The sequence below is a fragment of the Pan paniscus genome, chromosome 21 (assembly GCF_029289425.2).
Source record: "Pan paniscus chromosome 21, NHGRI_mPanPan1-v2.0_pri, whole genome shotgun sequence".
NCBI classification, from domain to species: Eukaryota; Metazoa; Chordata; class Mammalia; order Primates; family Hominidae; genus Pan; species Pan paniscus.
In genome coordinates, this window is record NC_073270.2 from 60,291,780 (window position 1) to 60,314,237 (window position 22,458).

Genomic DNA, 22,458 nt, shown 5'->3' on the forward strand with positions numbered 1-22,458 from the left:
TGAACCCAGCCATGATTAATGAAGCCAGGTCAGATCAGCCGAACTGCCCAATCAACAGTTATATTCATGGGAAACGATAAATTGTTGTTTAAGCAGCTAAGCTTTGGAATTATTGGTTATGCAACAATAACTAACTGATAGAGAAATTCCACCTAAGACGTGAAGGAGGAAAAGGAGTCAACCATGTGAAATGCAGGGGAGGAAATATTCTCTCATCTCTTGTCAGAGAAGAATATAACACTTCGGAGGCTGGCCTATTATGAGTGAAGTAGGAAGTGGTGGGATATGAGGCCTAATGAGTAAGCAGGGGTCAGTTATATAGGGTAGGCTAAGCAACTGGAACTTAGTCTTGGTGACTACTCAGAACACCTCTCTGGAAGTCCCTTTGGAAGCCCTAGGAAGATCATTGCTTTTTTTTTTTTTAACTCTACAAAAATACTTATTGGGTGCATATCACAAAATGAGTGCTCTGCATAGATAATCTATCACCATTATGACCACAGACCTGGTGTTGTGCGAGGGCCTGGAGTGCCTTGTTATTTGTCCCTACGTAATAGAAAGTAAAGTTTCTGGACTTTGCTTTCTGTACTGCTCTTTCCTCATTGCTTGGGACAGTGTCTGGCTTGTAATTGGTGCTCAGTAGTTATCTGCAGAATAAATGAGTAAACAAAGGAAACAAAATGTGTTGCCCTTGTTTGCATGCAAATCACCACCTAGCTGGATGGTATGAACTGCTAACCACTATGGAGTGTTTACTATATACCAAGCAATATGCTAAGTATGTTATTTATTTATTTGTTTATTGAGACAGGGTTTCTGTCACCCAGGCTGGAGTGCAGTGCATGAGCATGGCTCACTGCAGCCTCAACCTCCCGGGATCAATTGATCCTTCCCCACCTCAGCCTCCCAAGTAGCTGGGACCACAGGGGTGCACCACCACACCTGGATAATTTTTTTATTTTTCTATTTTCTTGGAGAGGAGTTATCACCATGTTACCCAGTCTGGTCTTGAACTCCTGGCCTCCTGCAATTCTTCCACAGTGGCCTCCCAAAATGCTGGAATTACAGATGTGAGCCACCGTGCCTGGCCCTAAGTACTTTACATGCACTGACATATTCAATCTCACACAGCCCTATAGGGAAGATAATATTGTGTTTATAGAGTGCAATAAAATCTTGTATATATAGTCTCATATACACAATGTATACAGAACTACTTCTTCATTATGCTATTAAATATAATTTTTATACAGGCTTAGATGTTTAATAGGTGTGACAAGCTCAATATACCCATCCCCAAACTTCACACCTCCCTACTGAACTTCGTCCTTTTCCAGGCTTTCTCAGCTAATGAAAACTCCATTCTCCCACTTGCTTGAGCTAAACATTTTGGAATCATCCTTGACTTTTGTCTTAACCTTACCCTTACATTCAATCCCATCAGTAAATCATGTTGACTATAATTTCACAATATGTCCAGATTCTTAGCACTTTCCACTTCTCCTCCACTTTCATCGTGGTCCAAGTCAGTGTCACCCCCTGCAATGTTTGTTGTGACCCCCTCTAACTGGTTCCCCGACCTGCGCCTTTCCTGCCCTACGGTACCTGAAGTTGGATTATATCACTTCCATTCAATGCTTCGTCTCACTTCCCATCTCAGTCAGAGAAAAAGCCAACATCTTTACTCAATTATTTATTTTTATTTTTTACTTTTTTTGAGACAGAGTCTAGTTCTGTTGCCCAGGCTGGAGTGCAGTGGTGCAATCTCCGTTCACTGCAACCTCTGCCTCCCAGGTTCAAGTGATTCTCCTGCCTCAGCCTCCCGAGTAGCTGGGATTACAGGCATGCACCACCATGCCCGGCTAATTTTTGCATTTTTAGTAGAGATGGGGGATTCACCACGTTGGCCAGGCTGGTCTAGAACTCCTGACCTCAAGTGATCCACCTGCCTGGGCCTCCTAAAGTGCTGGGATTACAGGTGTGAACCACCATGCCCGACCAAGCCAACATCTTTAGAGTGAGACCCGTAAGGCCTGACCGTGCTGACCCCCACTCACCACCACTGCCAGCCCTGAACTCTTCTCCTATCTTCAAGCTTCCTTATTCTCCCTTTAACATGCTGGACATGTGTCTGACTCAAGGCCATTTATTTCTTCCACCTAGAGCCCACCTCCCTCACATATCCACTCTGTTGATTGCCTTGTCTCTTTCAAGTCTTTGCTCAGATGATACCTTCTTCATGAGAACTTCCCTGATCATCCCTCACCCTATTTAAAATCACGATACCCACCACTAGCAATTCCTATCACTGTTCTTGGTTTATTTCCCTTCGTGGTGCATCACACCATGAGACATTTTATAAGATACACACAGACACACACACACACACACACATGCATGTAAGCATATATATCTTATTGATTGTATGAAAGCACAACAAAGACAGCAGATTTTCTCCCTTTTGTTCATAGCCATAGCCCCTGTACCTAAATAATGCCTGGCACATGGTAGGCACCTGATAAATATTTGTTGAATGAATTAAAGAATGATATCAGCTCTCAAATTTTTGTTTAAATAGAATGCTCACCCAGTATTTTAGATTTTCTGGCATTTCTTTAGTGTCTTTTTTCTATAAAACTAGTTAGAAATCGAAGCTAGACAAATAAATATAACAAATTATGGCTTCTTTCTGCAGTGCTTCTGCTTTGGAGAAGAGAAAGGCATTGGAGACAGAGAAGGAAAAGCATATATAACTTTCTGTTTTAGCGCTTGCTTGGTTGACACTGGTCAACTTTGTACTGACAAAGGAAGTGTTCCTTGTGTGTGGCAAGAATGCTCTGAGCTGTTCATGGCAGATATTGATTCCATCAGAATGTTTTCAAAATAATATATTCATTTTTATTATAGGAAAAACACATACTACAGGACATGTATTTATGAAAGAAGAATGTAAAATGAAGAAAACCGCAAAATAGGTTACAACATAGGGAGGTGCCAGTTCTTGAGGGTTCTGGAATGTCTTATTAAGACATTGATTTTTGTTGATTTTTGCCCTAAAGGCATCAGGCAGCCACAGAAACACTTTAGGTAAAGGAGCAACAGATTACTGTTGCCAAAATCACCCCAGATGCTAGGTAGAAAATGGATTGCAATGTAGCAAAAATAAAACAGGGAGCCCTCTGAAACTCAGAAGATGGTAGCTTAGAGTAGAGTAGCACAGAGTAGGTAGCTTAGAGTAGAGTAGAGTAGCTTAGAGTAGAGTAGCTTAGAGTAGAGTCCCTTGTAGAGAAATATAAATATTCCTGGTTTAGCTAGAGGGTAAAAATACACAGAATTTGGTGACTAATGAATTGTGTTAAAAGATAATTTTCAAAACAGGTAAAATTATGACTCTCATACAAATGTAGAATGAAGATGTGTTGAAGTTTCTACTTAACTCATTAATTAAATGAAGGAACAACGTTGAATATTATAACTAGTTCAAAGGGTAATTCAAAGAACTCACACATTTATATATCCCGAATGATGAAATGAATATTCAAAAGGAGGCAAATCTAGCTTCGTGGACAGTGGGGGGTGGGGTGGGTGGGATTCAGTTGAACCTCTACTATACAGGACATAATTTGCATCTTTATAGACTAGAATAATTTTGCATTGTTTTCACTTACCTACAACTTACAGAGAAGTAGAATAGCTCCCACAGAATCAAAAGCAGATAATTCTCAAAAGGTGCTTGCTACAGAAAGCCCAATTTTCCATTGAAGTGCAGATTATTCCCTAGAATTGCTGTGTGTGTGTGTGTGTGTGTGTATGTGTGTGTGTGTGTGTGTGAGAGAGAGAGAGAGAGAGAGGAGAGAGAGGAGGGGAAGGGAGAGGATTAAATATAGCTCAAATCTTGTATGAGCAACTGCAACCTCCGCCTGATTTACAGAATGAGTGTATATGTATATAAACTAGAAGAGAAACAGATTAAAAAGCAGGGGCAACCTCCTTTATGTACTTAATAACTGACAAATAGCATTTTCTATGGTATACATATTATTTTACAATATCATTTCTAATGATGGAAACCTCTAGTTTACACATTTGCCGTGATTAATTAAAGCAGTCCTCTGAAACATTTAGAGTATTTCCAGTTTTTCTCCAGAGAGCCCTATTCCCATACGTGTGCATATTTCCTTAATTATTTCCTCAAAGGGAAGTTCCTGGAAGCAGTATTTCTGGGTCAAAGTGTAGATATATTTCTGCCTCTAGAAAGGCTGTGCTAATTGACTTCACCACCCGGAAAGGGTTGGCTTAGCTAATTTATTCCCTGTGGATGCTTTTTAAGGATTTTTAATCTTCTTTATACATATTTTATTTTATGATTAACCCATTTCTGCTGGTATTTTTCTTTACAGTAAATTTAAAATGTATCTTGATATCCACTGTTCAATTTTCTCCAAATTGGCTTTTCTTTCCTTACAAATGAAGGGTATATATGAATCTTAGGCATAGAATCATGTTGTTTACTCATTAAAAAGATTTTTTTTCCTTCATAAAATACATGATTCTGACCCAGCTCATTATTTTGGTAAGTGGAATTGGTAGCAGCCTGTATATTATGACTGGGGGAGGCCCTAGAAATCACTTTTTGTAGTCTTCAAGCACCAACTGTGAAATCCTGTCATGACAGAGTCATTCATAGGATGGAAAATTCTGACTTTCTTGGCCTCAGAGATCATCCAGGCCAATGCCCTTGTGACTGCTCAATGGGTTCATTTTAATCACTGCCCAGGTACAGCCAATTTGTTAAGACAGAGGAATTTCAATAGGGAAATAGTTTAATTCACCCAGAGCTGGCTGAACAGGAGACCGGAGCCTCTGTGGACATTTGGAAGCTAGGGTTTTTCAAGGATAGTTTGATGGGCAAGGGAATGGGTGCTGCTGATTGGTTGTGGATGCAGTCACAGGAGTGTGGAAAACAGTCCTGTGTACTGAGTCCACTCCTGGGTGGGGGCCACAGGATCAGTTGAGTCAAGAGTCATAGGTCTGGGTGGGGCTATTGGTGGTCAACGAGGCAAAAGCCTGAGAAGACAACTCAAAAGGCCAATCTTAGGTTCTACAGTACTGGTGTTACCTGCAGGAGTAATTGAAGAAGCGGCAAATCTTGTGACTTCCAGAATCATGGCTGGTAATTCTTTACACCTACATCTTAGCAGAATAGCTCCTGTCATCCGCCTAACCTGGTGGTCTTTCATAAGTTTTACAAAGGCCATTTAGTTCTGAAGAAAAGTGATTATCATTTAACCTATAAACTAAGTTTCTCCCAACGTTAGCTTGGCCCAAGCCCAAGCATGACTAAGGGCAGTTTTGAGATTAAAGGCAAGATGAGGGCTGATTAGATCAAATCCCTTTCATTGTCTTAATTTTCTCACTGTCATAAGTTTTGCAAAGATGGTTTCACTCTTATATTGCAGAAGGAGAAATTTGCAGACAATGGCAGATAGGATGGAGGGGCATTACCTGTGGGGCAAACTCCTATCTCCTGGTTCTCCTTGGTTAACATCTCCACCCTTGACTTCCAGATTATGTCAACCCACACCATTTTCTGTGGCTATTGAAAAGCCTGAAAGTGACAGAGGACACTGAGACTCTAAGGGGATAGCGTCAGCCAAATTGGAGGGTTGGGCATTCATGGAGAAGTGACTGGTCAGCCCTAGATAGTGGACTGTCCAGGCCAGCAGGGAGTCATTTAGCCTGAACACTAGTTTACCACCACCATGGCAAAGGAAGAGCAAAAGGCTGAGAGTTAGAGAAGCAAGGAAGTCCAAGAAGAGTTGAGAAGTTGTATGAGATAACATCTAATTCTAATGTAGTTAGAAAAATACTTAGCTTGGCATCCTGAACTTCTGTCAAAGACACTGACTATGCTATCACTGAAGGAGAGATAATATGGAGTTCTTTTCAAAGCAAATACTTCTTGCAGATTGCTAGGATACATGGAGTCCTGGATTAGTGTCTTAAGAACCCAGTTTCAGAAAAACTCCCTTCAAAACTGTCACTGTGGGTGAACACTTAGTGCCAGTGAGTGAACTTAAAATCACAAACGCAAATGTCACACTGAAATAGATTATCTATAAAGTAGTCGTCCAGATGAAACAGCATATGGCTACAACTAAGTGTCTCTTTTTAGATTATGATAAGCATGAAAATAAACTTCTTACAGATGGATCGACCATCAGCCTGAGTTTATGCATCCCTAAGAGTCCAACTTTTCTGAAAAAATTCCTGGAGTAGTGGTTAAGAGCTTATTTTCCAGATTCAGGCAAACAAAAGTTAGAATCCTGGCATATTTCTCCTAGTTTTTGACCTTGAGTAAGATGCTTAACCTCACTAAAAACAAAATTTGCTCATCTGTGAAATAGGAATAATAATAGAATCTGCCAAACAGGAATGTTGGGATGACTAATTGAAATAATGCATATAAAAGGCTCAGCATTCCACAGTGCGCAGAAAAAGAGTTCAGCCAATGCTAGGCATTAATGTTAACATCCTGCTTGAGAAAAATATTTGATTTGCTTTGGAAAGTAGGTGCCAATAGGAGTAGCACATGAGAACTGAGGCTAATTCAGTCAGCACTGTGAGGATATATATCTTTTTTTTTTTTATTATACTTTAAGTACTAGGGTACATGTGCACAACGTGCAGATTTGTTACATATGTATACATGTGCCATGTTGGTGTGCTGCACCGATTAACTCGTCATTTACATTAGGTATATCTCCTAATGCTATCCCTCCCCCCTCCCCCGACCCCACAACAGGCCCCAGTGTGTGATGTTCCCCACCTTGTGTCCAAGTGTTCTCATTGATATATATCTTTAGAGTTTGGAGAGAATGCTCTGAGAAGAGAAAGTCAATGTGATTACAGAAAGGGAATGCTGGCAAAATGGAAAACAATTTTCACCTACTTAGTTAAATTGTACCTTAACTTCATAGAATAACTATAGAAACCTAACTGCAGCCCAGTGCAAGAGATGGGGATGCTAATGGATCTGCATGAGAAAGTGCTCTTCAGGATGGCATCCACCTTAATTGTAGAACAGTGATTCCCCAGTGGTGGACAGGGAGACCAGACATTTGGTGGAGGGGGTTGAAAAAGCCTCAAGTCAACATTTTAATAGAATTTTACTGGAGTAGAATCTTGGCTTATGGGGAGATGTGGAATGTATAGGGATTCCACAGAAGGCATAATTACTTCCATTTCTCCCTGGAGAGACTTGTCAAACAGATTTCTATGAGATCTGAGCTTAAAGAGTTGAGAAATACTACCGTAGACCAGAGGTTGGCAAATTATGGTCCACAGGCCAAATCTGGCCCACTGCTTGGCTTTGTAAATAAAGTTTTATTGGAAGGTATCCACACCCATTCATTTACATATATTCTGTGGCTGCTTTCATGCTATATTTGCTGAGTTGAGTAGTTGCAATAGCGACCTGGGGGCTCTCAAAGGTTAAAACATTTACTCTTTGGCTCATTACAGAAAGTTTGCCAACTCCTATGGTAGATTATAAAGGCCTAAACAGCCCCAGGCAGTGTACTATTTCCTTTCAACAGGAATTTTGTGACCAAAATTTGCTATTTTCTTCATAACTGTCCTTGAATCCTTTAGAAGTATAATTGTTACTCTGTTTAAGACATTGTGAAGGCTTACTATTATAGTAAAATTAGGAATTCTAAGCAAATTCTTAATTGTTTCAGCTGCTTCTTAGAACTGGAAATTTTGGTGAACTTACCAGAATATTCTTTGCTAGGAAAAGAAGCCAATAAAAAATGTTAGAGATTTTAAACCAGGGCTAAGCAATTATTAAGGGTATCAAATTTTAAAGGAAGAAAAGACAAAGGAAAAACAGAAGAAATTATTCACGGATTGGTGACAATTTAAGGCTGAAAATTAGGTATAATAAAATCACCACCACCAACAACAAAGTACATGCTGAATGAGATTTTCACATAACTACTAAATCTGCCGTCTTTCCACCCAGCTTATTAGAACTGTGTGATGTGCTTATCTGCTTAAGCTTTGACAGTGGCCTGTGGGGATTGACTTGTTCAAATCAGGGGCTTTGAAGATATTCACAAAGACACATATTTTTCAAATATACAATTTCAGATCAGCATGCATTCAGCTGTGGCAGTGGTCCTCATTTTGCCCCCCAGAGGATGTTTGACAATGTCTAGAGACAATTTTGGTTTTCAGTGGAGGTGGGAGAATCTGCTACTGGCATTTAGTAGGTGGAGGCCAGAGGTGCTACTAAATATCCTACCATGCACAGGATAACCCCCGACTAGAAAGAATTTTCTGGCCCAAAATGTCAACTGTGGTAAAATTGAGAAACATGATGTATAGGAGGTGAGCTATTTCAACATGGAAGTTATACTATCATTGAATTCTCATACAGTGTATTTACATTAGGATTACCTATCTTTTATTTATTTATTTATTTATTTATTTATTGACACTCTGTCATGAAGCTGGAGTACAGTAGCACAATCGTGACTCACTGCAGCCTCCACTTCCCTGGGCTCAGATGATCGTCCTACCTCCGCTTCCCAAGCAGCTGGGACTACAGGCATGCACTACCACACCTAATTTTTGTATTTTTTTTTTTTATAGAGATAGGATTTCACCATGTTGCCCAGGCTGGTCTTGAACTCCTGGACTCAAGCAACTCACCCACCTGGGCCTCCCAATGTGCTGGAATTACAGGCATGAGCCACTGCACCCAGCCAGGATTAACTACTATTTATAGCCAGTGAAACTATTATAGTTCGAATAAAAGATTTCTCTTTTAAATAAAAATGTTAGTTTAAAAAGTCAATTTAAAGAAAAATGTTAACTAAACAATACTATAGATGACAAGTAGATTTTTTATATAAAATATAAAGACAGTTGAATGAATTAATTTTTAAAAACTGCCCTAAACTATTAAGCGAATGGGATTATTTTCAGACTGTCATTCTTTGAAACAATGCCAGTGTTAACCCAAGTAGTTCCCACATGCTATCATATTTAGTAAGTCTTCCTGTTTTATTTTTGCTAAACAATACTGAGATATTTAGGATAAGCTTTTAGTCCTCTGGATATTGGTGGCTCTTCTCGTGTTCTTAGGACAGTGTGCTGGCAGTTGAAATTGGGAGTTTAGTTTAACGGGTTACATTTCTCCTTCACTTTCTCTCTCAAACTCAAGATGGCAGCTCATGCCGCTCTGTTTCAAAGGCCACCATGTGCCACCTTTTGCAAGCCACCCATCTCAGATGCCCGCATCGGGAAGCACTTCTAGAAGTCTTTGTCGGCAGCCCCAAGAGGGAGACACAGCGTCGTCTGAAAGTACTTTATAAATATTTATGGGATTGACTTGCCAATTACAGATAAAATACCTGAAAACATGGTAAAGAGCAAATTTGTCTGGTCCCAACTGAAGAGGTTTTGACTCAGTAGACCTCGGCTAGTCTCTAGGAATCTGCATATTTAACAATTATCCTGAGTGATGCTGGACCAAACAGTGAGAATCACTGAGGTATGATATATGACAATAAAGGAAAGATCTTGATTGCACACATTGCTCTCAACTTTGGTACTGTCTGCTTTTGTATCATGTGTTTGTATGTTATAGTTTGACATCACAGACTGCCTGTTCATAAACCAAATTTGAGTTTTCCTTATCTTCTAATGAACCAATGTATTTTCATTTGTCCTTACTATTTACTAAATCAAAAGAAAAATAAGAAATGAGAAAAAAGTCCCCTAGACTTAATACCGATGGGTCAAAAATGGAAATCATTAGGCATGCTGAAATTGAAGAACCTTTAACTTGCATTCAGCAGCTTTTGGACATAAGCCAGGCAAAAACTGTGAAGAAAATGAACACATTTTAAAAAATTTTAGAAATGCTGTCATTGAAGTTTGGGTCTGAAAACTGAGGGATAGTTAGGAAATGTAAAATATCTTTCTTGGTGAAGATATTTTTTCTTGCAGTGGGCATGATTTTTGCATACCTTTAGCATGTTCAGTTTCTGAACACATTCTTGGGGCATGTACAAAAGCAAGAGGTTGCCAATAGTAGAATGACAGCAAGAAACTTATTTTTCACATCCTTTATTTGAAGAAGCAGAGTGACATTCATTCCCACTGTAATTACAGTTCTCAGGTGGTGGAAATATTTTAAGGGAGCCAATCGTCTCATCTGTTATTCAGACATAAGCAAGATGTTGATAGGACTCTCCTTGACAACCATAGTACTGAGAATGTTCATTTTCATGGCTGAATCTCCACCTGAAAAGGATTTTGTGCTTGAACTCTTACCAATGGCTCTTGTAACTTGCCTTCTTAAAGTTACTCAGTCTGGTCGTTAATTAGACTGTGATTGGATGGCAAAAAAAAAAAAAGGACTGGAGAAGAATGTAGATGACATATGTTAGATTAGGCTGTAATTTTAAGATCTTGCTTTAATATCTGTACATCTTACTGTCTTTTTAAAAATTTAATTAAACATTCTATTTCAAGATAATTGTAAATTCACATTCAATTGTAAGAAATATTACAAAAAGATCCTATACCCTCTACTCAGTTTCTCTGGTAGTAAAGTCTTCCAAAACTACAGTATGATATTGTAACAAAGATATTCACATTGATATTGATGTAGTCAAGCTACAGAACAGTTCCATTGCCACAAGGATCCCTGATGTTAACCTTTTACAGCCAAATCCACATCCCTGGGCTCCCTCTCTCCTCCACCACCACATTCCTAACTTCGGACCATCGTTAATCTGTTTTCCGTTTCTATAATTTTGTCACATCAAGAATGCTATACAAATGCAATCATGTAGTATGTAACATTTTAGATTTGGCTGTTTTTTTCACTCAGTATAATTCTTATAGAGATTTATCCAAGTTGTTGCAGATATTAATAATTTCTTTTTATTGCTAAGTAGTATTCCATTGTATGGAGGATGTACCACAGTTCGTTTAATCATTCACACACAGAAGGATTTCCACATTATGAGGCTTCCAGGTTTCGGCTATTTTGAATAAAGCTATAAATATTCATATACAGATTTTTTTTCATGTGGGGATAAAAGTTTTCATTTCTGTGTCATAAATTCCTAAGAATGAAACTGCTGGTTGTATGATGCTGGTTTCATTTTTTAAGAAACTACCACTGTTTTTCAGAGTGGCTGTACCATGTTGCATTCCCACCAACTATGTATGAGTCATCCAATTTTTCCACATCCTTGTCTGCATTTGGTGGTGGTGGTATTATTATTATTTCAGCCAATCTGATAGGTGTGTATTGGTAGCCATTGTGGTTTTAATTTGCCCTTCCCTCAGAGGCAGTGATATTGAACATGTTTTCATGTGCTTCTCGAACATCTGCGCACCCTCTCCGGTGAGATGTCTGTTCATGACTTTTGCCCATTTTGTCATTAGATTATTTGTTTGTTTTACTGTTGTGATTTGAGGGTTCTTTACCTATTCTAGATACCAGTTCTTTGTCAGATATGTGGTTTACACATCTTTTCTTCCAGTCTCTCACTTGTCTTTTCATCCTCTTCACAGAGTTTTTCACATAACGGAAGTTTTCATTTTGATGAGGTCCAGTTTTTCAAATTTTCCCTCTGTGGATTGTGCCTTTGATAACAGGTCTAAGAACTCTCTCCAGACTGTGATCTCATGCATTTTCTTTTTATCGTTTTATTTGATATTTAAGTTTTATCATTTTATTTAATATTTAGGTCTATTTTAAGCTATTTTTATATAAGGTGAGTGTTTTATTGTTTAAGTCGACGATTTTTCCACCCCCCTCCATGGATGTCCAATTGCCTCAGTACTGTACACTGAAAAGTTTGCTTTTCTTCCACTGAATTGCTTTTCCACCTTTGTATCTGCATTTTTATATTGCTTGATGGATTTAATAACTGTGCAGGATGAAAACCAATAGAATTGACTAATTATACTAATACCTCTGGGTATTTAAAAAATAACAGAATCCTCTTTCATTTAATTTACAGGTTTTTTGTTTTGTTTTGTTTTTTTGGTAGTCTCTCTCTGCTGCCCAGGCTGGAGTTCAGTGACATGTTCTCGGCTTACTGCAGCCTCTGCCTCCTGGGTTGAAGCAATTCACGTGCCTCAGCCTCCAGAGTAGCTGGGACTACAGGCATGTGCCACCACTCCCAGCTAATTTTTATATTTTTAGTAGAGATGGGGTTTTGTCATATTGGCCAGACTGGTCTCAAACTCCTGGCCTCAAATGATTCATCCATCTTGGCCTCCCAAAGTGCTGGGATTACAGGCATGAACCACCTCGCCCAGCCATACAGTATTAACTTTTATTAAACAAAACAAAAACTAACAAACAAAACCCAAAATCTATTCTCACGATCCAGAGAAAACATTGCTAACATTTTTTTTGTCTTTTTCCAATGCATTTTTAGTATAGTGGAGATCATGACCTAAATGAAAATTTATATTCTGCTTCACCCCTCCCCACAATAACATATTATGAACACTTTTCTATGTCCTTGGAAATTCCTTCTGAAACTTGTTTCAAATGAACCAACTATGTTATCCTGCAGACAGATAATATATGTATTATAGATGTAGTATAATTTACTATATAAATATTATGTACACTATCTATATTACTATTTTTTATAAAATAATTACCTATGTTATCTTACAGATGTATAACATTTATTATAGATATATTCTATATGTATCCTAATATGTACTACATGTTTACTATATGTGTACCATTTACTTTATATAGCTACTAATGTTGCTCTATAGATAAGTAGATATATTACATTATATATTATAGAAGTAGTATAATTTACTTTGTCACTCCTTATTGTTGAAATTTGAGTAATCCCTGACTTTTTTATTGTAAATAATGCTGCTAACATTTTATTGTACATTCGGTGGGATCAGACACATATCTTAGCTTCTTTATTTAGAACTAAACTTCGGAGTAGAGTGGATTTCGTTTTTTCACCCTGAACAAAGCAGTTAATTTATGTTCAAGTTTCTGAGACAGAAGAGAAAAATGGAATATATAAACATTGCAGACAAGTAGTAGTTAACTTGAATTCCTCACCCATCTGCCAGGTACTGATAGAATTATAAGAGGTTTTTAAATTGACTATGTTTTGAAGGACCAAATATTTTATGTAGACTTTGTTTTGTTTCTTCTTATTAGCTCAGAGGTTCTTAAACTTTGTAGTACATAAAATTTATTTATGGGTCAAATATACAAAACCACATATATATGGTAATTGGAGGTAATTTAAGGATCGAGGATAATCATGACTGAAGAGCAGCCACCCGTCTGCACTTGAATATGGAATTCATTTTGTTTTGGGTTTTTTCCTAAGGATAGATTTCTATTCTTTTTCTTTTTGAGACGGAGTCTCGCTCTGTCGCCCAGGCTGGAGTGCAGTGGCGCCATCTCGGCTCACTGCAAGCTCTGCCTCCCGGGTTCACGCCATTCTCCTGCCTTAGCCTCCCAAGTAGCTGGGACGGCAGGTGCCCACCACCACGCCCGGCTAACTTTTTTGTATGTTTAGTACAGGCGGGGTTTCACCATGTTAGCCAGGATCGTCTCGATCTCCTGACCTTGTGATCCGCCGGCCTTGGCCTCCCAAAGTGCTGGGATTACAGGCGTGAGCCACCGTGCCCGGCCTGATTTCTATTCTTTTTAGGTTATTTATTGTCAAGCGACCTTTAAAGATGACCAGTCGAGTATAATAGTGCCACTCAGACATTTGCCATCAGTAACTATTATTATTAAATTATACTCATTTGCTGGGCGCGGTGGCTCACGTCTGTAAGCCCAGCACTTTGGGAGGCCGAGGCGGGTGGATGATGAGGTGAGGAGTTTGAGTCCAGCCTGACCAACATGGTGAAACCCGGTCTCTACTAAAAAAATACAAAAATTAGCTGGGCCTACTTGTGCTTGCCTGTAATTCCAGCTACTCAGGAGTCTGAGGCAGGAGAATCGCTTGAACCCAGGAGGCGGAGGTTGCAGTGAGCGGAGATCGCACCACCTCACTCCAGCCTGGGCGACAGAGCAAGACTCTGTCTCAAAAAAAAAAAAAAAAAAATTATACTTAGTAACTTTTAGGTTTAAAAATGTCTCATTTTATTTTGCTTTTGGAGAATACTGTTTTTCATATGCTCATTAGCTCTTTGCATTTTCTCTCTCTGGCATTATTAATATTTTAATGTGCTAGTGTACCTTTTACTAGTTATTTTCTTCAGGATAGTTTTGGTTGCTAGAATCAGACCCCCATTCAAGCTAGCTTAATTAAAAGTTGCAGTGATGTTGATGGTGATGGGTTCCTGGGGATATAAATGATTTCCAAGAAACCCAGAGGAAAGGCTAGATCTCAATATTAGGAATTGAAAGATGGTGAAGAACTAAAATGTCTTTTTTACCTAGAGTAGAAATGATCTAGTTCCCTGTAGCAGGTTCCACAGCTTAACTCTCCTGCAAGTGATTCAACATGGCCAACAACTTCTGTTTAAACCTACCAGCATTGACCTTTCAATTTGGTCTGCACCTCTGGCAGTAATCTTCAAGTCTCTGGGTTGAATATCCTAAGCAAGAATCTGATTGGTGTTAATCAGCCAATTATGAGCTAGTTAGTTTAGTGTCTGGTCCAACTCTTCACCATCCATCATGAAGAATATCACATGACAACCATGAGCTGCCGGATTCTAGGATGGGCAATGAGATCTTTAGCATAGGCCAAGCCCATGGTTTTCAGATTTAATTGTGCTTGAAATTCTAGCATGTTCCTTGAATGCCTATTTTATTTGTACATTTGGGATTTTTATCTCTGGGACTTTTTTCTGAAATATACCTAGTGATATTGCTATCAAAGCATGAAGAAATTTATCTTCAAATACTTATTTTCTTTTGATTCCAGTAATTGTCTGAATGACACATAATATGCCCGTTGTGGAAATAATTTTGATTTTTAAAACTTTATTTTCGCAAAGCAACATCACATTTCTGGCTTGCAAATATTTCACAGGTGAAAACATCAAAAAGAAAACATTTAAATGCAAATGTCAGTCAGGGGAGATGCTGAGCTCAGTCTTTGTATTTCCTTCCAGATTTATCAACGATGCTGGTTAGTATTCAAGAAAGCTTCAAGCAAAGGTCCAAAAAGACTGGAGAAATTTTCTGATGAACGTGCTGCATATTTCAGGTGTTATCATAAGGTAAGACTCAATTGCTGTAGCTTTCCAGTAATCTATTTACAGGGAGGCAACTGGAATTACTGACTCTGAAAACTTGCCTAAATTATTTAACAAAGGTACAAGCAATATCTTTTCCAAGGACAAAACACCCCTAAAGTAACATCTGCTTGTTAATTGTTTCAAGTAACTGACTAATGTAAAGTCACTTTTCTGGTTTCCTGCTATTTGCTGTAGCTGTTCTTGTTGTTTTCCAGTCTCTGCTATGGGACTTATCATGTTGTTGTACTCCCTACACTGAAGCCCCGAGAGGATGAGGACTGGATCTCATTGTGTCTCAGACACTGCCTGATGCAGAAAGACACTCGTTCAATGCTTGGGGAATGTGGGGAGAGAAGGGAGGGGAAGAAGCAGAAAACAGGTAACAGTGGACGAAGAGGAAGTTCTACCCATTTGTTGGTTTCTTTAAGTTTGATGACTAAATTTTCTTAGTTGTAGTGAGATTTTCTCAATAAAAATAGTCATTGTGTGTTACAACTCATTAAGGTAAGTACAAGATTTACTTACCACGTGGATTCACAAATTAGCTAAATATTTCCCTCTACATGGCAGTATATTTCCGTGGTCCTTGTTAACACACAGCCTATGTATTTTCTTTTTTCATGAAAACGTGTGAAAGCACATGGTTAACACTCCTCCGAGGCTCTGGTTATTTTCATATGGAGAAAATACTACTCTTTTGTCTATGAAGGAACTATGCTTATTTTTATGATAGAACATTTTAATTTTGGCTTTCCAACTTGAAGATTCTTTAAGCCTCATTTGGTGAGAATTTACTGGGGCCAGGCTTCTTTGCCATTTAAAATTTTATGCGAAACCAGTTGATCTATTAGAACAGAAACTTGGCTAGGTGGCGGAAGTGAACAGCTTTTCCTTTTGTGCAAATTCTCCAAAAGTAGTGACTTTTCGACACCTTATAAAGGGTCTATGATGACACTTTGGTTTATATGATGATGAAAACAATAGGGGAAGCTGCATTTCTTCTCAAATTAGAGAAATAAGGACTATGTTATACTTTATAGGCACACCTGTGTGTACATAAGGGAAAAATAAGCACAAAACAAGCTTTTGGGACAGGTAGAGAAGGGAGTCAAGGGTGGCGTCTTCCATGCATTTCATTTCCCTGTCACCCCATGAAGCAGTTCCACATTCCAAGGCTTCTCCCACTCCCAGCCTTTCTTCTCTCCAAAGGAGAACCCACTTATACCTTTTTGAGTCCAGATTTCCTCTATCATTTATCTGTCATATGCCAAATATGAAATGACACTGTTCAAATATATATCTTTTTTGTTCTCAGGGAGGAGTTGTTGAATTGCAAATGTATTATTTAGGCACAGTGATCCATGAAGCCAGTGATAGCATAACTCTGAACCCTGCAAATAATCTTGAGCCAAACTCTCCACTTTTATAACACTGTAAACTATTTGTATCCAGTCATTTTGAACCAGATGTATTATGGCCCAGTTATCCCTCATGTATCCAGTATTTTCCCTTATAACAAGATGGTGAGCAATGCTATAAGGATGACTTGCTTTATTTTTGCTCGAACAGCCTTTTCTTAAAAGAGAATCAAAATACCTAGGAAGACGTTTGGCTTATCATCTAGACACCGACAGAGCTTTAGGTGGCCAGAAAGTATAGTTACACATCAGGTCTTCTCTTGAGAACCTTAGCCGGTCTGTAACTTTGCAATTCACCCTGAGGCTCTGTACTGTCTGGTCATTGTGTGTGGCCTTTTGGTCCTTTTTTGTCTTGGTAGAGTTCCAAATATGTCTGGTTCTTCACAATCCAAACATCCGATTCTTCACAATTCCATATGCCAACCTTTCTGAATGTAGAAAAAATAAGAAATAGGCTATGTTACAGGTAGACCTATACATACCTAAGAGAAGAAAGAAGATAAGTGAGGAATACATTATAGGAACCCCTCAAATTGCATCCATCGGCAAATGGTGTTGGCTGTATGCTCAAAATGTATGGAGACTCTGAACACAGCTCACAGTCTCTACTGCTGCTACTGGGGTCCTAGGCAGTGGGCTGCCAAATTCTTGGGCTTCTAGAGTCTGTTCGAAACACTTATATCACATCACGATATTCTTTGCTGCAACACCTTCAGCCAAGGCCTGATAATGGTCTATGCCAGTGGTCCCCAACCTTTTTGGCACCGGGACAGGTATCAGGGAAGACAATTTTTCCACAGACGGGGTTGGGGGCGGGATTGGTTTCGGGATGAAACTGTTCCACTTCAAATGATTAGGCATTGGATTCTCATAAGGAGCAGGCAACCTAGATCCCTAGCATGCACAGTTCACAATAGATTTTACACTCCTATGAGAATCAGGAGGTGGAGCTCAGGCAGGAATGCTTGCTCACCTTCTGCGGTGTAGCCGGGTTCCTAATAGGCTGTAGACCAGTAATGGTCCAGTACCCATCTGCTGCCCAGGGATGAGGGTCCCTGGTTAATGCGATCACGTGATTTGATTTCTTGCTGCCCTTTTAACCTCATCTCTGAGTTTCCTTAATCCCACCTTCCTCTGCTCCAGGTGCCCTGGGCTCCTCTCTTTCCTTGGAAGATGCCAAGCACCTCCTGCCCTTTATACCTGCTCTTCCCTTTTCCTGGAATGCTCTCCCCCAGGTACCCACAGAGCTCGCTCCCTTACTTTGTTCAGTGCGTTGCTCAAATTGCTCCTCTAAGAGAGGCCATTTCTTGACTCCCTTGTTGGAAATAGAACCCACCTACTCACTGCCTTCCACATCCCTCTTATTGCTCTTCTCAGGAGGCACCAGAACATAACACACTTGCTTGGTTGTTTCCTATTGTCTTCCCCTCTTCCCCGCATAAAATACGGTCTACAAAGACAGGGATTTTTTGGGGATGGGAGACATGATTCACTATTAGTTACCAGAATCTAACACATAGTGAACACTTTTAAAAGTATTGGCTGAAAAGCAAGAAATATTATCAGTAGAGGAAATGGAATACATACAGATGTCTATGTGTCATACTTTTATTTAGTTTACCAGAAGAAATCTGTACTTGAGGCATCTGAAACCAGAAAAAGAAACTTTGATTTGGAGAAAATAGGGTGGGCAGTGATGGAAGCAGAAAAAGCCAGGATTTGGATGTTTTAGGAGGACAGAAAAATATAAAACCAAAGTGGATGAAAAAGCTCTTGCTTGAATGCGAAATGAATAAAGGGAAGTTGAGGACAAACTTGCTCTATTTCAGACTTCTACCTGCTGGCTTTGGAATTTAATATGTAAATCTTTGGGGAAATTGGTAAGCCACATTCTCTTTCATCTATAATAATCATTAACCAAAGTTCAAAGCATTAGAATGGAAGAATTATCTACATTTAGCCTCCAAGCCCTTGATGAATTCCTGTAGCTGATTCATCCTCTACTCTTTTAGATCTGATACATTTAGTATTAATCTCTCGGGGCATATAAAAAGCTGGAGTAATTCTGAGATATGCATTTTTCATCTAAATGCTGTGTAATTTATGAATCTTGATAATAAAATACTGGGGTTATAAGTGGCACACCGTGACCAAATTTTAGAGTTTATTCTAACATAAATAAAGCCATTTCCAAAAGAAATGAGGAAATGTACATCATGCTATTTGATCAATACGGAGGTGGTGTGGTGGATGCAGACATATCCCTCCCGTAGGAAATCTTAGCCTTTATAAGAGCACAGTACTTCTCCCATTTTATTTTTAAAGATATTATTCAGAAAAAAATGCCAGTTTTGCATATCTGACTCTTTTTAGAAGTTTCAACACAAGAAAAAGATTGTAGAATTTTAAAATTTGGTACCCCCTCACTGAAAATGTAGCTCGAAGTACACTCCTGCACAAATTGGAAAATAAACATATGAATAATGCACATGTAAAACAATTTATTTTTTATTTCTTAGTTCCTCCATGAAGCACCCCTCAAGCACCCATAGCTGTCAGAGATGGCTGCGAATTTGATTAACTGTAATTCCCACAATAGTAAGACTCCAGTGACTTTAAATATAGTTTCTGACCTTGTTAAACACTAGTTCCATGTTTTATTTCAGGAAATAATGTTGCTTATACCAATTAGAAGGGGATGAAAGTTTCTGTGCATAGTTTTACCTTTTCAAGATGAGTAACACTTGAGAGGGAATAGAGTGGAAGGAAGACCATTGACCGCTTTTGAGACCAAGACAAATGGTATGGCGAGAAGTATGCCGGTCCTGGATTTAGGTAGCCTGAGTTCTAATCCCAGCTTTGCCACCGTATATGTCTGACAAGTCATCCTCTTTCTGTGGAAAGGTGGCCTCCAAAGCAAGTCACAATTTGCTTCCTCATCATCACATGTGGCTGAGTCTGCAGGGATTCGGTTCACCTTGGACCAGAAGGACAAGTCCAGCAGATCCTGTGTTTAATGTTTCCCAAAATGTGAACGAAAGAGTGTGTCAAAAGAGCCTTTCATGATTAAACGTTGTGTGGTCAAAGAAATTGGTAACTGCAACATTTATGGCCCCATCTTTGAGATTCATAACCCACTGCAGCCCCTCATGGGCTCTGAAAAGTCCTACAGTTAAGAAATCGGAGGGACTTTGAGTCAGCATTTCCAAAACAGCTGGGCCATGGAACTATTTGTTTTAATCGTGTGTTCCATGGAACAAATAAATTTAATTCTAGGGAACACAGTCTGGGATTTGCTGCTTTCATGTGTTAACTTATTGTTGTTTCAACAGTAAACAACTAGGGATGATCGTTTCTACTTTATCTAAATCAGGGTTAATGTGTGTATTAAATGAACGTGAATGTATTTGAAAAGGGAACAACTCTCTAACTGTAGAGATTAATTGCCATTATTATTTTTATTCTCCCAAACACCTTTGGTCTTATTTGTTCTGTCATTCTACCCTTTATAGTGACTAGGTCATTTGTATCTCCTAAGCTCAATGTCAGACCTTGTTCTTGGTTTCTGCAAAAATAGGATTCTAGGTTCCGCACAATGAGCTAATGTCCTAAAATTTATTTCTCTGGAATTTCATCCAACTTATCTGTGTGTGTGTGTGATAACTTTTTCTATACTAATGATTCATTCTTTTTTTACACAGTTTCTTCCTCATCTAAAACACTTCCTCTTCCGATACGGCTGTCTATAATATGTCTTTTCAAAATCATAAAATGTCACAGCCCCCTCTTTCAATACTCAGATATTTACTTTGGAGTCATCCCCTCCTCATGTAAGAAACTACCCACCATGCCATATTCTAGAAGTTTCCTAAGCTTATGCCAAAGAGGACATGACTCTTCACAGCTCCATAAATTAAATGATGGATTATTACTATGATGTTTTTCCCAGGTGATAAATAATTCCATATCCACATTTCTAAGGCTTAGGTAAATCAGATAAAAGAGGTTGACTGTAGTACAAAACACCCTATTTTTCCAATTTAAGTACTTTTTTCTAGTCAAGGAAGTATGAGTCAGTACCAGAGTGCCAAAGACTCCTGAAACACGTTCAAAACTGACTGAACTCTTTCCTACCCGAGCTTGGTTTCTTTCTTTCCTTTTTTCAGATGGAGTTTTGCTCTTGTTGCCCAGGCTGGAGCGCAATGGCGCGAACTCGGCTCACTGCAACCTCTGTCTCCTGGGTCCAAGTGATTCTTCTGCTTCAGCCTCCCAAGTAGCTGGGATCACAGGCATCCACCACCATGCCCAGCTAATTTTTTGTATTTTTAGTAGAGACGGGGTTTCACCAGGTTGGCCAGGCTGGTCTCGAACTCCTGACCTCAAGTGATCCACCCACCTTGGCCTCCCAAAGTGCTGGGATTACAGGTGTGAGCCACCACGCCCGGCCTGAGCTTGGTTTCTTTATGGGCTTCTGTGGCTCATTGTACAGCATCAGGATCCATTCTGTTATTCAAGGCAGAAGCCAGGGAGTTGTCTTTGACTTACTCTCTTCCATATTCCCTCTCAAATCAATCCATCACCAGGTTTGCATGCAGCCCTCCCGCTGTATAGACCCCTTTTCTTTCGTGGTCCATGTGGCAAACATTTATCAATCCCTCAAAGTCTCTGCTCTGTCTTCACCTCCCCAAGAGTCTTCTCGACTTTCCCTGAGGTGGTTCATCTGCTGGGCCTCCTCTGCCTGGATGCACTGGTCACAATGAAAGCAGGGCTTTATTTTCATGGTGGTGGCAGGTTCTGTCCATTTGGGGCTGATCCCTTCTTCTTTGGTAATGGATGTCTGATTTCTAGTTGGAGACAAGGCAACCCATAGTAAAGACCCCTGTGCAGAGAGATATGTTCCTGCAACTGATTCCTGGCCTCAGGGGAATAAGCACAGAAGACACATGCCCTTCTTCGTCTCTTGTTCTTTCCTACTGATTCGAAAATGGGCGTCAGCCATCTTGGCCCATGATACTGGAAAGCTCATGGATTGAGGGTAGCCCAGCAACAGGTGAAGCCTGGAACTGGGTGCTCAGGGCTGGTCTGTTCTCCCTGACACTGTAGAACCCCAGGACAACCCAAGACTACTTACCTCTGGATTTGTTTTATGTGAGAGGAATAAACTTCTTTCTTGTTTAAGCCTTTATTTATTTATTTTTATTTATTTATTTTTAAGACAGAGTTTTGCTCTTGTTGCCCAGGCTGGAGTGCAATGGTGCGATCTCGGCTCACCGCAACCTCCACCTCCCAGGTTCAAGCGATTCTCCTGCCTCAGCCTTCCCAAGTAGCTGGGATTATAGGCATGCGCCACCAAGTCCGGCTAATTTTGTATTTTTAGTAGAGATGGGGGTTTCTCCATGTGGGTCAGTCTGGTCTCAAACTCCCGACCTCAGGTGATCTGCCCACCTCGGCCTTCCAAAGTGCTGGGATTACAGGCGCGAGCCACTGCGCCTGGCCACGTTTAAGCCTTTATAATGCTGGATTTTCTCTCGTGTGCACCAGAGTCCTAGCTATTAGAGATGTAGTAAAATTTCCTCATCATCCAATGCACTCTGGGTAGGGAATTCTGTTATTCACAGCCAGGAGTATCCTGACATGGTCACTGTCCGTTGGATTTGAATTTCTTGAAGATAGAAACCATGCTTTATTCATCTTTGTATCTATCTTTCCAACATAGTGTCTCATGCAAAGTAGGTACTTTGGATTCTACAGG

General features: G+C 39.6%; 1 protein-coding gene across 2 annotated transcripts in view; it reads left to right on the top strand.

The window, feature by feature from the left end:
• DOK5 (docking protein 5) overlaps window positions 1–22,458 on the top strand; it is a 175,540-nt gene that overhangs the window by 64,574 nt on the left and 88,508 nt on the right. For both annotated transcript variants that reach the window (XM_008952869.5, XM_057300788.2), the window contains exon 2: window positions 15,163–15,270. In XM_008952869.5, the coding sequence (XP_008951117.1) occupies window positions 15,163–15,270 (108 nt within the window). The remainder of the gene's footprint in view (window positions 1–15,162; window positions 15,271–22,458) is intronic.